Here is a 16,786-nt window from a genome sequence, read left to right as displayed (position 1 = left end):
CTTTCTTGGTGCTCTTAGATTTTCCAGAAAGCAAGTGTTTTGAAGATTAAATTGAAGAATAAATATTGTTCTTCTGAAGATATGGCTTTTGTCCTTCAATTCAGGGCAGGCCCTAGACATTCCTTAGGCGAGAATTAGAAATGGGCCTTTTTTATACTTATATATTAATTAAATTAATTTATATTATACTATTTTTATATTATAATATATTTAATTTAAAATCTATATTTCTTGCCTTTTGAGATGCAAATTGACTAATTAAATTTTTGTCTTTTAGTTCTTCTAACATCTCTTTTTCAATCGATAATATAACTTATCCACTTAATCTTTCTTAGGACATTGTCGATCTTAGATATGATTTTATTAATTTTAATGGTGAACTTGTTCATTTGTGATATTTTCATCATTATTTTAATTTTCTTCTAGTTGAACATCATTATAGTGAACTTGTTCATTTGTGACATTTTTATCATTATTTTCATTTTCTTCTAAATTATTTTGAAGTTCTTATCAAGATTTGTTGTATTGCAAAATTGAACATCACTGTTATCTTGCAATTGTATCATTTCATTATCTTCTAACTCTTTTTGGTGAATTTCTTGCTCATTTTTGATATTTTCATCTAAATTTTGTGTTATATTTTGCTTATTACTAATAACAAATTTATCCATGTGATCCTTTTGAGACTCAATTAATTTTTCTTTTTTTTTCTTTTTTTAAGTTTTTCATATCCAGATATATATTTTCTAGTAGAAATTTCTAATCAAACAATATATTTATAAAGACTAAAATAAAAAATAACTTTCAAATATAAAGCAAATGAGAAATAGAACCTGATTTATATAAAAAGCATTGTTGTTGTTTCACCGAACAATAACAAGTTTTTAGTAATCTCAACCTGCATAAAGAAAGACTTATTTAATATATTACCACTAACTAAAAAAAAAAATATATATATATATATATATATTTATATAAACACAAGATTAAAATTAAAAAAAAAAAAAAAAATTTAAGCACAAGCATTACAAAAATTTAAGCACAACCATAACACAAGGCTTATTAATAAGATCCACCCACAAAAAAACACAAAACAAATTGTATCTAATATCTATAACCAAAAAAAAAAAAACTTGAAGTTGAAGGCCCAAACAAACGTGAAACAGGTTACAGGCAGGAGGCAGATCCAATCTTTTTATCTTAACAAATACAATAAATAGAAAGGCTGAAAGCCAAGCGCCCAATTAATGAAATAAATTATACCTTAACGTAGAAAACTCAGTCCCAAAACCTAAAGCAGAGGCGCAAAGGTGGCAGAGCACTGAGCAGAGCAATTGAGAGAGACCAGGGACGGACCCAGGTAGAAGGCTAAGGGGGCCCGGGCCCCCCCTGGGCCCAAAAAAAAAAAAAATTTAGCAAGTAAAATTTTTCCAAAAAAAAAAAAAGGGCTTGGGCCCCCTTAAAATTTTTGCTCCGGCCCCCCTCCCAAAAATCTTGAACCCCCCTTCCCTTAGCCCATCATCCGGCCAGCTCAGACCAGAGCCCATAACCCATGTCAATCCAAAAAAAGAAAAGAAAAAAATCTCAGCTCTCAGCAGTCCAAAACCAAACGGAGAAAGCAAAAAACAAAGGAAAAAAAAGAAAAAAAAGAAAAGAAAGGAAAGTGAGAGACTGAGAGGCGAGAGCTGCGAGCGAGACAGTCAGAGAGAGATAGAGAGTACAATGATCAGTTTAGAGGCCCGGGTCGGTGTCGCCGTGACGGAGAGAGACAGAGGGCGGTGTCGCCGTGACGGAGAGAGACACAGAGCGAGACGAGAGCGAGACTCGAGAGAGTGCGAAGTGCGAACCCAGCTTCGAGCGAGACCCACGCCGCCATGCGAGACGAGATCCACTTGCCGCCGGTTGCCGTTGCCTGATCTGCCCAGCCCAGCTTCGAGCCTTCACAGAATCACAGTTCACAGGTATTTACTCTTTAACTCTTATCTTTTCCTTCAAATTTCAAAACCTTGTGATCTGAGATTCTAAGAATCAAAGAAACTATGCTTGTGGTGTTTCTTGTTTGTGTTTTTACTGATGAACTGATTACCTGAACTGATTTGGTGATTTGGTGCTTGTGCTGCGGCTGAACTGAACTGTTTGTGTTTTTTTTCTTTTTCTTTTTTTTTTTTTGGCTTTTTAGCTTTGTGTCTTTGTGACTCTGTGTTTGTGACTCTTGCATTATATAGATAAAAGAGATAGATAGAGAGAGTAGAGATTGTAGTGATAGTCAGATGGTTTTTTCCTTTGTTGACTGGTAGTTGGACATAATAATAGGGAATAGGGAAAAGTGGAGTTGCTGTTGGGCAACAGACAAGTGACAGGGGGAAAAAAAGGGTAAAGTTAAAGAAAAGTTTTTGTTAGTAGTGCTTGACTGCCTGTAGTGGGATTCATTGGGTATTTGGGTTAGTGGGTCAGAATTAGGAAGATGAAGACAAGAGACAACACAAAGATACAAAAGACATAAAAGACATAAATAAAGGAAGAGACAATACAGAGACATAAATAAAGGCAGTCCAAACACAAAGACATTAAAGGCAGACCAAAGACAAAAAGAAAAAAAATAAATCATATAATATAAAAAATTGTCACACAAATTTAAAAAAATAACGATAATTCTTATATAATTTTTATTTTATTTGTAGATCATGAAAAAATCAACTACAATGCTTGATTTTTTCAAAAGAAAAGGTTCAACTTCAAATTCTTCCGAAGTCAACGTGGAATTGCCAACAACTAATGTTGCTATTCCAATTCCGGAAAATGTGGATGTTCCAATTCCGGAAAATGCGGATGTTCCAATCTCTCAAACACAATTTCAAAGAATTGACCTTGATTCTTTGGATTATGATCCCGGAACACGCAAACAAATATGGGAATATCATGTTAATCAACGTGATGAAATTTGACTGGCTTACATTAAAAAAGGTCTGCACCAACCTCCTCTAGAGACATTCAAAAAAAGTAGAAAGCACAATCGTAGCTTTCAAGCTTCTTGGTATAAAAATAATTCAAAATGGCTTGAATATTCTCCTACAACAGATGCAGCTTATTGTCTACCCTACTTTGTCTTTCATAATCCAAATGTGGTTGTGGGACAAAATACATTCATTGTTGGTGGATTTAGAAATTGGAAAAAGGTTGGGGGCAAAGATTGTTCTTTTCAAGTTCATATAGGAAAAGATCCTAACTCAGCTCATAGAGTTGCTGAGCAAATGTGTAAGGATTTGATGAACCAATCGCAGCATTTGCAAATTGGGTAGTTGATCATTTCACTACTGAACAAATTGCAAATAATCGGTTGCAACTGAAGGCCACAATTTTTATTGTCCGATATCTTGCCTTTCAAGCTATAGCTTTTAGAGGTCGAGATGAAAGTTTTAGTTCATTAAATCGTGGGAACTTTCATGAATCATTGGGTATTGTGACTTTTTGGAATGAGAAGGTTGCTAAAATAATAGAAAAAGCTCCAAAAAATGCAACCTACACATCACCTAGGATTCAAAAGGAAATTCTACATGTTTTCTCAGCCAAAGTGAAGAAGGCCATTCGGGAAGAAATTGGTGATGCAAAGTTTTGCATAATGGTTGATGAAGCTCGTGATGAGTCCATGAAAGAGCAAATGGCTGTGGTGTTTAGATATGTTGATGCAGAAGGCTTTGTGAAAGAACGCTTTTTTGGGCTTATTCATGTTGTTGACACTGCAGCTTTGACTCTAAAGAAGGGGATATATTCTTTGTTATCTCAATATTGCTTAGATATACAAAATATTCGAGGGTAAGGATATGATGGAGCAAGCAACATGCGAGGTATGTGGAATGGATTACAAGCTTTGATTTTGAATGATTGCCCATATGCTTACTATATCCATTGTTTTGCACATCGCTTACAATTGGCATTAGTAAAAGTATCAAAACAAGTTGTTCCCATTAGTCATTTTTTTCTTACATAGCTCTTTCTGATCAAAATTGTTAATGCTTCATGCAAGCGCAATGAGCAATTGAAAGTTGCCAATGCTAATAAAATAGCACGTTTGATTGATCTTGAAGAGCTTGAGACTGGAAGTGGACTTAATCAAATTAGCACTTTACAACGACTTGGAGAAACACGTTGGAGTTCACATTTTAGATCCGTTTCTAACTTATTAAGGATGTTTAGTTCAACTGTTGAAGTTTTACAAAATATAATTGATGGTGCAATTGATGGAGAAAATCGGGTAGAAGGAGAGTCAGCTTATGAAGGTTTAACTTCATTTGAATTTGTTTTCATCTTGCATCTTAAGAAGGAAACTATGGTGATCACTGATAAACTTTGTCAAGCTTTGCAAAGCCAATCTCAAGACATTTTAAATGTCATGCATTTAGTTTCATCTACTAAAGCACTTATCCAAAAATTTAGAGATGATGGATGGGATGGCTTACTCACCACTGTGATATCATTTTGTGAGAAGCATCACATTGATGTCCTGGATATGAATGCTCGTTATGTTGCGAGGCGAGGTCGAGCTCGTAATCAACAAGATAACGTTACAAATGAGCATCATTATCGAGTAAATATTTTTTATGCTATAATAGATTCTCAACTATAGGAACTAAATTATCGGTTTAATGAAGATGCAATGGAGTTACTTAGGCTTAGCTCAGCTTTAGAACCTTGAAAGACATTAAAATCTTTCCGAATTAGTGATCTTTGTTTGTTGGTAAAGAATTTATATCCACAAGATTTCACAGATTATGACAAACAAGTGTTGGAGAAGGAGCTTTATCATTTTGAGCATAATGTAATCCAAAATCTAGAGTTCAAAAAATTGAGAAGTTTATCTGAGTTGTCTCAATGGTTAGTGAGAACTGGATATTCAGAACACTACAAACTTGTTTATAGAATGGTGAGACTTGTGCTTACTCTTCCAGTTTCTATTGCTACTATAGAGCGAGCATTTTCACCTATGAAACTTGTCAAAACTGAACTTCGAAACAAAATGGAAGATGACTTTTTGAATGACTCTTTGATGTTATACATTGAAAAGGATATAGCTTCGACATTTAGTTTGGATTTAATAGTAGATGATTTTGAAGATTTGAAAGAGCGTCGAGTTCCCTTTTCATAGATGATTGTATAAAGAAACAATAGTGTTTCATATCTTTTGTTTTTGTTAGTAGATTGTATCTTAATATATTAAGAAACAATGATTTTTGGGTATTGTCTTGGTTGATAGTTTATTAATACTATATGGATGCGTATTTGAAATTTTTTTTTTTGCTTATCTCCGCCCCCCCCCCCCCGGCTTAAAATCCTGCATTCCGTCCCTGCGCAGTAATACTCGTATGGCCAGTTTAAATCAATGGTAAAATCCAGAAGAGGATTCCCTACCTGCAAAATAGTACAAATTTAAAAAAAAAAAAAAAATTGATTGATCAATATTATCTGACACGGAATTTTTTTCGAGCTATTTCAGAAGTTATATTTCTTTGTTCTACTCACAACTATCCCCTTCAAATTGATCTTCAAATTAGACTGAATAATGAGCTGGGCAAGTTGAGGCACATAGTGACCTATTACAGAAAAAAAAGAAAAAAAGACCATGATTTTTATAAGAAATCTCTCTCGAATTTGTAGAAGGATGAATCTATTTTTATTTTATTTTTGAATACTAGACTAATTAACAATATAAGAATTTCTTTTCATCATGCTGAAATGAATCTTATTTATTCAATATACACCATAATATCGGATTCTAGTCCATGCTCTCTATCAAACCTCTCAGCAATGTGTATGGGGGCATGAACACAAAACCTTACTGTTGTTAATTTGAACCAAAACTGATGGCCTTCGTTTAAAATGGAAAAATTACCTGCATAGCTCTCTCCTGCGATAAAAAAATCTCTATCTCGGTATTTTGGATATTTGGCAAACCAGCGTTGCAAAAGTATAAGATTGTCTCGTGCTTAGCAAAAGTAGACACGTCAGTTTCAAAAGGATAAAGTTTAGCTACAAAATTAGTTGTAGCCTTAGACTACAACCTTATTCAATATCTTTTTATTTGAGATGAATTTTAACAAATCCACCATTGGATTATATCTTATTCTTATATCTTCCATACTTGCAAAATTTCAAGAAAATTAAAAATCAATAGCTATCTCATCAATAAATTGTTTAAATTGCAAGTTTTTGTAGTTTAAAATTATGCATAAAATACAAACTTATAGATTATATAGTAAATAAAATTTGACATGTGTATTAAGAGCCTAAAGAACATTCAATTCAACCGTTAGATTTTCAAAATATGTAGTAATATTTATTTTATTGAATAAGGTGCTACAACCAGTTTTGTAGCTAAACTTTATCCGTTTCAAAATCTCCATATATAAAATGATTGGTTATATAAACATCCTTATAGTAATTTGCATGGTGTTAAACTGTGTACATGACTGCCTAAGCTACAAGTAGTTTACAAGATAGTTTAGATTAGAAATGCTTAAGCTACATGTAGTTTGTATATAATATTTGGTTAATTTTCTGTTTTGACACTAGTCACATTTGTATTGGCTAGAAGTTAGTTAGAGCAGTTTGTTTTCCCGCCTCTGATCCTACTATATAAAGGGCAAAGCATCAAATATTTATATATGAAAGCATATACAATTCTCTTCATCTCTCTCATGGTTTGATTGCTTTCCTCTATTGATGAAGATTGTATGAGAGCTTGCATTCTAACATGGTATAAAAGCTGAGCTAGTTTAGAGTCTTCGTTCTTGGTACACATTCTAATTGCTAGTTCAATTCTTTGTCTTCTTTGTGCATTGTTTCAGATCAAGTAGAAATTTCTTTGCATTTTCTCTTGATTCACGCACAATTTTCTTTCTCCTCTGCTTTGATTTTCTTTGCAATTCTTAGCAAATGAAATTCAGAACTTAGGGTTTCAGTAATTGAATTTCACTTGGATCTTCATTTGATCATTGAAAATTCAATTCTCAATTCTTGTAATAGAACCTTAGGGTTTCTGTGATTGAATTCATCATCTAAATCTTCAATTCTTCAGAGATTTAGATATAATTCTTGGATTCTGGTTCAATTCTCGTTCTGAGAATCTTGAAGCTTTCATTGTTGTTCTTGTTGAATTCTGGTTTAGAGCTCATCATTATTGGCTGTGGAGTATCAGTTCTTGATCTTGTTTGTAGTTCATCAGTTCCTAATCTCTGATTTGAAGAAATGAGTGATAGCACTTCAAGTACCTCTGTTACAACCATTCAGCCATGGGAGAATTCTTCTAGCCCATATTTCTTATCTAACAGTGACAATCCAGGTGTGTCATTAGTTGTACAACATCTCACTGAAGAGAACTACAGCACCTGGAGTAGGGCTGTTATCATAGCTTTGGATGCTAAATCTAAAATAGGCTTCATTGATGGGTCTTTGTTGAAGCCTCAATATGTGGATCATCCTCTCCACTCTACTTGGTGCAAATGCAACAACACTGTTCTAGCCTGGTTGTTCAATTCTGTCTCAAAGGATCTACAACCGAGTGTGGTTTATTTCAAGACAGCTAGGGAGGTTTGATTGGACTTACAACACAAATTCTCTCAAGGCAATGGACAACTCATTTTTGAGTTAAGACAAGAAATTTGCTCTTTAGCACAAGAGGATTTGAGCATTAGTAACTATTGCACCAAGTTTAAGTCACTGTGGCAAGAACTTTCAGATTATAGAACTTGTTCTTGTGGTCATCAGGCAGAAGATTGTGTTATGTCTTTTTTGATGGGCCTCAATGAAACTTATACCACAGTTAGGGGGCAGATTCTACTAATGGATCTCATTCCTTCTTTGGGCAAGGTATTCTCTCTCTTGCTTCAAGATGAGAAGCAAAGAAAGGTTGGAAAGAAGAATACCATTGAGTCTTTTGCTCTAGCAGTCAAGGCTAATGGTTCTAGTAAGTCATTCAACAAAGCTAAGTTTGGCAGACCACAATGCACTCATTGTGGTGTTTTAGGTCATGTTGCTGATAAGTGTTACAAACTTCACAGGTAAGTTCAAGAACAAGGGTTCACAAGCTACTTCTTTTGCTAACAATGTTGTAGCAAGTGATGCTTCTCTTGATGAAAGTGTCAACTTGACCCATTCAGAGTATCAACAATTGCTTAGCTTGTTGAATTCCCACAGTCACTTTGGTACACAAGCACCACAAGCAGGAGGTTCTAACACAAACCAAGTTGCCAATATCATCACTCAGCCTACCATTGCTCTTCAGGACCATGAGGTTTCAGTTATTTAGTCAACTCCTTCCTTAGACTATTTTGTTTTTCCTTCTAGTGCAGTCACAACTCAAATTAGTTCTAGTGATTGGATTTTGGATAGTGGTGCTATAGATCATATGATTCATTCCATACATTTTTTTTACTTCTATAACATCCATTGTTCAAATCTCTGTTAGGTTGCACATGGCTAAGGTTTCACATTTTGGGATTGTCCAAGTTTCTCTACTTTGTTATTAGAAAATGTGCTTTGCATTCCTAGCTTCTCTTTCAATTTAATCTCCATTAGTAAACTGACTCAATCATCTTCTTCTTGTTGCATCTTCCTTTCACAATTTTGTCTCATTCAAGACTTACAACTTTGGAAGATGATTGGGTTGGGTAAGAAGAAAGGTGGACTCTACACATTGCAGAGACAATCTGCTGCTTCACTACCTGCATTTATTTCTGATGTACTTGAAAAACTGTCTAGGTTTTCTTCTTTCTGCTTCAATTCTTGTACATCTGATGTTGGCAAGACTAGCCTATGGCATTGTAGGTTAGGTCACCCTTCCCCACAAATATTAGTCTTGTTGCAATCCCTGTACCAAATGTCATTACTTGCAATATTAATAAAACATTTGATTGTTCTATTTGTCCTCTAGCCAAGCAGAAGAGGCTGCCTTTTCCTACATCTATTTTTTCTTCTTCTTCTTGTTTTGATCTCATTCATGCTGACATTTGGGGGGCCTTATTTTACTCCTTCATTAAATGGATCTAAGTATTTCCTAACTTTAGTGGATGATCACAATAGATGTACTTGGGTCTACTTGATGAAACACAAGTCTGAGACTTCATGCTTAATTTAATCCTTTTATAATATGATTTTTACACAATTTTAGGTTCCCATGAAAATCCTTAGATCTGATAATAGACCTGAATTTGTTTTAAACTCCTTTTATGCTTCCAAAGGAATTATACATCAGCTTAGTTGTGTGGAAACACCACAACAAAACTTAGTAGTTGAAAGGAAGCATCAGCATCTCCTTGCTGTTGCTAGGGTTTTGAGATTTCAAGCTAATCTTCCTTTGAAGTTTTTGGGGTGATTGTGTTCTCACTATAACTTACTTGATTAATAGAATTCCTAGTCCTCTTTTGCATGATCTCACTCCTTTCCAAATGTTACTAGGTAAGCCTCCTTCCTATGTTCATCTTAGGTCTTTTGCCTACCTTTGTTATGCTTCTACCTTGGCTAGAGACAGGTCCAAATTTGATCCCAGGGCCAAGGCTTGTATTTTCCTTGGTTATCCCTTTGGTACCAAAGGTTACAAGCTTTATGATTTGGCTTCTAGGACATGTTTTATCTCCAAGGATGTTGTCTTTAAAAAGTCTTGTTTTCCCTTTAAACATTGGACTACTAAATCCACTCCTATTCCTTCTTTCTCATCATCTGATTCAGTGTTTCCACCTCAACTTGTTCTGCTTGAATCCAATTTCTCACCTGTTTCTGCAAACCTTTTTGCTCTTCCTGTTTCTGTAGAATTCACTCCTGCCTTTACCACAGATATTGCAACTCCTCTTGATGAAGTACCAGACCTTATGCCTCTTCCTTCTGCCTTAGAGCAGTCCCATTCTGCTCCTAATTTAACTGTGAGTCCCAATTCTGTTTCTCCACAGTCACCTTAGCCTCAAAGAAAATCTTCTAGACCTCACAAAGCACCTTCTTATCTTCTTGATTATCATTGTAACCTTGCTTCTGCACATGTGTTGGCTTCAGCTTCTATTACTCAGTCTCATGATTCCAGTGCTTCTACTCCTTTAGGAATTCTCTACCCCATTTCCTCTACTTTGTCTTATGGTAGACTTTCTACTTGTCATAGGGCTTTTGCCATTTCTCTTTCTATTTCTAAGGAGCTTGATTCTTATGCTAAAGCCATCTTGGATCCTAGATGCAAGAAGCAATGCAAGTGGAGATTGATGCCCTGAAGGCTAACAACACTTGGGTTATGTGTCCACTTCCTCCTAGCAAGGTTCCTGTAGGATGTAAATGGGTTTACAAAGTGAAATTGAAGGCTGATGGCTCTGTGGAGAGGTATAAGGCTCATTTGGTGGCTAAGGAGTTTACACAAACTGGGGGAATTGAATTTTTTGAGACCTTTTCTCTTGTGGTTAAGTTTATCATTGTCAAGACCTTGCTTGCCCTTGCTGCAATTTCTGGATGGCATTTGACACAGCTTGATGTCAATAATTTCTCCATGGTGATCTTCATGAGGAGGTCTACATGCATCCACCACCTAGGTTTGGCAACAAGGGGGAGGTTTGTAGATTGCTCAAGTCATTGTATGGACTTAAACAAGCTAGCAAACAATGGTTTGCTAAATTGTCTCCCACAATTGTTGATCATGGGTTTGTACAATCCAAATTTGACTATTCAGTCTTCACTAGAGTTAAGGATGCTCTATCATTATCATTTTGGTATATGTTGATTACATCTTAATTGCAAGCAATGATGTAGATGCAGTGAATTCTTTCAAACAGTTTTTGGATAGTAAGTTCAAGCTTAAGGATCTTGGTACATCGAAGTATTTACTTGGACTTGAGGTGGCTAGAACTACAAAAGGTATCTCTTTATGTTAGAGAAAATATACCTTGGATCTTCTTGCTGATACAGGTTTGTTGGCTAGTAAACCTGCAAGCACACCTATGGAGCCATCTGCAAAATTCAGCAACTCTATTGGTGAACCAGTTTCAGATGTGTCACAGTATAGAAGACTAATTGGGAATCTTCTTTACTTAACCTTGACTAGGATCAATATGCTATTCAGTGCATAAATTGAGCCAATTCCTTAGTTCTCCTAAAGTTCCTCATTTACAAGCAGCCTATAGAATCATTAAATACTTGAAGAAAATACTAGGGCAGGGTTTGTTTCTTTTTGTAGATTCAAGCCTACAACTGAATGCTTACTGTGATGCTAACTGGATAGCTTGCATTGGTACAAGAAGATCTGTTTCAGGTTTTTGTGTCTTTCTAAGGGATTCTCTAATTTTCGGGAAATGCAAGAAACAACGAGTTGTCTCAAGATCCTCAGCTGAGTCTGAGTACAGAGCTATGGCCACAGTAACTAGTGAAATTGTGTGGTTAATTGCCTTGTTTAAAACCTTTGGGGTGCATCATACACAAGTTGCTTACCTGTATTATGATAGCAAAGCTGCTCTGTATATTGTTGCCAATCCGGTGTATCATGAAAGAACAAAGCATGTGGAAGTAGATTGTCATTTTATTAGAGAGAAGATTCAAGCTGGTGTTATCAAGACTTTCCACATTCCAACAAAGCACTAGATAGCAGATTTCTTTACTAAAGCTCTCGGACAAAGGCAGTTCTTTCATCTTCTTTGCAAGATGAACCTGATAAATATATACAGTTCATCTTGAAGGGGAGTGTTAAATTGTGTACATGACTGCCTAAGCTACAAGTAGTTTACAAGATAGTTTATATTAGAAATGCTTAAGCTACATGTAGTTTGTATATAATATTTGGTTAATTTTCTGTTTTGACACTTGTCACATCTGTATTGGCTAGATTAGAAGTTAGTTAGAGCAGTTTGTTTTCCTGCCTCTGATCCTACTATATAAAGGGCAGAGCATCAGATATTTATATATACAAGCATATACAATTCTCTTCATCTCTCTCATGGTTTGATTGCTTTCCTCCATTGATAAAGATTGTATGAGAGCTTGCATTCTAACACGTGGAAAAAAAATTCCACATATAACGGATATTGATTTTTGAATGTAAGTTGTAATTTATGTAAATTGCGTTTTGTTTATCTTTGTTCTTGAATCGCGGTTGTCACATCTGTATTTTGTCTTTAAAATCATTGGCAAGGAGAAGGCAAGTGCACAAACTATAGCATATAGTATTCACTGTGAATAATACAACAAAAGTACTTAAAATCAATTAATTAGGAAAAAGTTTGACTGATTGGTATGTTTTTGAATAATAGGAAACAAGGCCAAATAACATATACCTGTAATCTCATCGTTCACATGGGTGTAAAATGATTTATTAGCCGAGTAAGAGAAACCAACTCCTGCCGGTGACTCGAGGTACAACATATTTGCTTCTGAAACAAAGATTAAATGAAGTAAATTTTTTTGACAAACAAGAGTATTTTGACCTATTCAAGTATTTGACTATATTTTCAAAGGTGTGCAGTTCCCCATCCAAGTTCCAAGTTATTATAAAGAGGAATCTTTTAGGGGTGACCCAAGATGGAGCAAGAGGTTTCAAATTCAAAATTTCATGAAAATCATGAGATCTTAGGAACTACCAGACCAACCTCTTGAGGTTTAAATAATTTTTATAAATTCACTTAAATCTAGTTTTTTATTAATCCTTGATAAATAAATAAATAAGTAGATTTAGACATTTAGTTCGGGAATAGTCAGACACATCAATAAACAAAGTAAAACATTAATCATAGCCAGTTAAAAAGGAAATGAAACAAGATAAACAAGAGTTCTCATGGACTTGGAGAAAATTGGAATACCCTTATTCCAGTTGTACTCATTCCTGACCAGATTGTCTCCTCTCACTTTGAAGGGCCATGCTCAAGGAAAGCCCCTGCAACAGATGAACAACCAGGCCCTACGAAAAGAGAAGAAGCACATGGTCACACACCAAAAAAAAAGTAAAATGTATACCATAAATGGAAAAAAATAGAGTTAAGAGTTCATTCAGTGATCTACAGGGACGGACCCAGGATTTAAACCTGGGGGGGCCAAAGCTTAAAACAACTTTTTTTTTTTTTTTTTTTTTTTTTTTTTTTTTTATGAAAATAAAAAAAAAACACCTATTTCATATTCAACAAAATACTACATATAAAATAATTGTTTCTTAAACATTTGATATTATAAAAATGTCGACAAAGTATAACATACAAAGTTCATATTATCGTATATATACATATAATATTACTATATTAGCCACATCACACAAAGTGACAAAGACAATTTTTGATAAAACCAAAACAATTAACCAAAGACTTGGTCAATTGGTGATGGTCTCATAAAAAAGTCACTTATGACTTACCAAAGACTAATCTTCACAGACCCACAAGTGACAAAAAAAATACTACCAAATACCACTCTCACAAATAAGATATTCACTATCACATACTCACATTCCACTGTATCTTGGTCCCACTTTATTTCTTTATAGTAAAAACCAAAAAAAAAAAAAAGTTACAAACAAAATTTGAAATTGGTCCTACGTCCACACAATCCAAAAAGCAAAAAGCAACAAACAAATAAACAATTACACTTTACACATTGGTCAATACTCAAGTCTCAATCCAAAGCCACAAACACCAAGTCACCAACTAAGTCTACGGTCCACACAGACATGATGACAAGACACAACACAGTAAACACACTAGTCCAACAAAAGCCAGTAAACCACAATTCACAAATACTGAAATACAGTCAACACAGTTCATCAAAAAATGCAGAGGGCAGAGGGCTAACCCAGCAAGACAAAAAAACAAAAATCTAAACTTGAGAGAGGAGAGAAATTTCTTAGATTTACCGTGTGTGATTGTGATCAAGCATCTGATGAGGAGCAGCAGCAGCAATAGACCAACAGTTCGGATCTGATCTGAGGAAAAGAACAGCAGCAACACTTAGCAACAATGATGGAGCCTGGAGGAGGCGTTGATACTTGATGAGGTTGAGTGGAGGAAGAGTGAGGTTAGGGTAAAAATTTGAGAATTGTAATTTAGGTTTTCAGATTTCATTCCATATTTATTTTTTATTTTGTCGGTTATTTATTTTTTATTTTTATGAGAATTTGTCAGTGATTTTTTCAGATTTATTCATGCCAGTTTTTTTTTTTTTTTTTTTTTTTTTTTTTTTTTTAATTTGGGGGGGGGGGGGTATTAGGACGAAAATTTAGTATATTAGCTTTTTTTTTTTGGGGGGGGGGGGAATGGCCCCCCCCCTGCACTACTGTAGGTCCGTCCCTGGTGATCTAGGTGATATAATTAAAGCTGATACTGAAATTTTACCTCCATTTAGCCAGAGAACAAGAGGCTTTGAAGCTGGCTGTGATTCAGCTTCAACAAAGTAGTAAAAAAGAGCTCTGTTTTGTTTTTCATCAACGGTGATGTAGCCGGAAAATTGTTGGAAGCTGACTTGTGGTTGCCCTGGCAGACTTGTGATTTTATCATCTATGGGAAAAGACTCCACAGTCATAAAAATCTGCACCAAAGATGCACATATTATGCCTATGACCATCCATTCCTGATGAGACTGCATGATTGACTGAGAAGAAGAGATTGAGAACAAGCGCTCTTTGGTTTGTGATAGAAGGCTTGCTTGATTGGTGCTTCTTATAGAGTTGGAACAGTCCCGTGAGCAAAAAGAGGCCGTTTGAAAATGATTAAAAAAAAGACTTGACTCTGAAAATGATAAGACAGGTTTAATGGTGCTTCACAAAAAAAAAAAAGCGCGTTTGAACTCAACTCAACTCAAATCTTCTTGGCTTTTTACTCAAATATAAAAAAGAATTACAACTCAATTCAACTAAGAATTTTGATAAAAACTGAGTGAAAGAATTGAGTACATAAACAACTACAAAGAGCTTCAAATGTGATTAGATTAGTCATTTTGGGGTATAGCGTAAATGTAGTTATTGGTTAACGTATTTCCTTAAATCATTACTAATGGTATCAGAACCAACTAAGTAATCTCTATGTGTGCCTTTTGTGTTTAGAGCTCTTTGCCAAAAATAGCATATGCTTAATATAATGGGAGCAAAAACATCTTTTTGGTCCCTATATATATTTTGGGGCCGTTTTCATTTTAGTTCTCATGTTTTTTACACTTTCAATTTAGTCCTTGAAATTTTGAACCTATATCTTAGAGCATCCATATTGGTGGAGTCATATATTTAGCAATTTGGTATCATAAAAAGCTACTTTATCTATTTTATTTTTTCACTTTACAAAACACATAACATTAGTGATTTTATTTTGGCTTTCAATACAATAAAATAATATAAATAATACAATAAATAATATATCCACTGCAATAAAATAATATATTCACTACAATAAATAACAATCACAACCATCGCCATTGCAATCGCCACCACCACCACTGCCACCGCCACTGCAACCACCACAATATTTATTGTGAAAATATTGTAGTAGCATTTCTTAATTTTAATTTCTTATATATTATTCTTTATTTTATTTTTCCCTTTATCTCTTTATTTGTTTTCATCCATACACGTTTCTTTCTTTTCTTTTTTTCTCCTCCACATACGTATACTTTCTCTTCACTCTCCTCCACACACATATACTTACTCTTCACTCTATCTTTCTTTTCATTTTTGTTTTTGTACTTTAGCTCTCTCTTTCTCTCTCTCTCTCTCATACACACACACACACACACACACACACAGATCGGTGGATAAAGAGACAACTTGAATATATCAACGTCAGCAAAAAAAAAAACACACACACACACACACACACACACAAATATATGAAATATTACAATTTTTTGTACCAGCAAAGAAAAAAAAAAGACTAATAAGAGATAAAGTGGAAATTGAAAATACTGATATGAGAATAATAAAGTGACTACAACAATTTCATAATAAATCTTATGCAACAAACTGTTATTAGTGGGTAAAACTTGTTAATATTGGGCCCAAATTATAATTAGTAACAGCTTACCACACAAAATTTATTGTGAAAATACTGTAGATGTAACATTACTATTATTTTTGTTGAATTTAAATTCTTGTGATTCTCAGGTCATGTTGTTTAACATTTTTATTAGGGTGGTTAAAATAAATTAATATAGTATATAATTTTTTTGTATATATATATATATATACACACACATTTATATACATTTTTTTCAAGTTAGGGTGGTCATTGAATAAATTAATTTAAACTAATTATATATATATATATATATATATTTTGCTAAATATATAAAAAAAAAAAAATGGCAAGTGAGGGTGGTGAACACCCTCACATACAAGTGGAGCCGCCATTGCTACATACTGCACAATTGGTACATATCTAATCTAATCTAATCTAATACTATATATAATTTTCAAAAAAAAAAAATCTAATACTATATATAATAGCAGAAGCCTTTAAGGAGCTGTTGCCACGTTAGAAAAAAAGGCCTAGACAGGTATAACTTTAAAAAGGGATACATTGCAATGTTTGGTAACGTGAGCATTTGCAGCAGTGGAGCTAAAAAGCTATAATGCTATTTTAGCTCCACCAATATAGCAAAAAGGACCTGCAGCAGTGGAGCCAAAGGTAAAAAATTTAGCTTATTTGCTACAGTGCACATCTATCTATAGATGTGCACTGTAGCACTCATCTAAACAAAAAAAATAATTTTTTACTCCCACTACCGAATAAAATAATCAAACTAATCTTTTTTTTTTCATCCCTTTATTTCATTCCTTCACCGTGCACTCTCATCTCCCTCAATC

General features: G+C 34.3%; 1 protein-coding gene across 1 annotated transcript in view; it reads right to left on the bottom strand.

Annotated features, from left to right (window-relative positions):
- LOC126693318 (serine carboxypeptidase-like 46) overlaps positions 1-14,715 on the bottom strand; it is a 31,935-nt gene extending 17,220 nt beyond the window's left edge. The window contains exon 1 of the mRNA XM_050389261.1: positions 14,328-14,715. Within this exon, the coding sequence (XP_050245218.1) occupies positions 14,328-14,577 (250 nt within the window). The 5' untranslated portion in view covers positions 14,578-14,715. The remainder of the gene's footprint in view (positions 1-14,327) is intronic.
- Positions 14,716-16,786: the final 2,071 nt, after the last annotated feature.

Source organism: Quercus robur, chromosome 7, assembly GCF_932294415.1.
Source record: "Quercus robur chromosome 7, dhQueRobu3.1, whole genome shotgun sequence".
NCBI classification, from domain to species: Eukaryota; Viridiplantae; Streptophyta; class Magnoliopsida; order Fagales; family Fagaceae; genus Quercus; species Quercus robur.
Note: the sequence above shows the minus strand (reverse complement) of the source record. Positions and strands in the feature narration are given on the sequence as shown.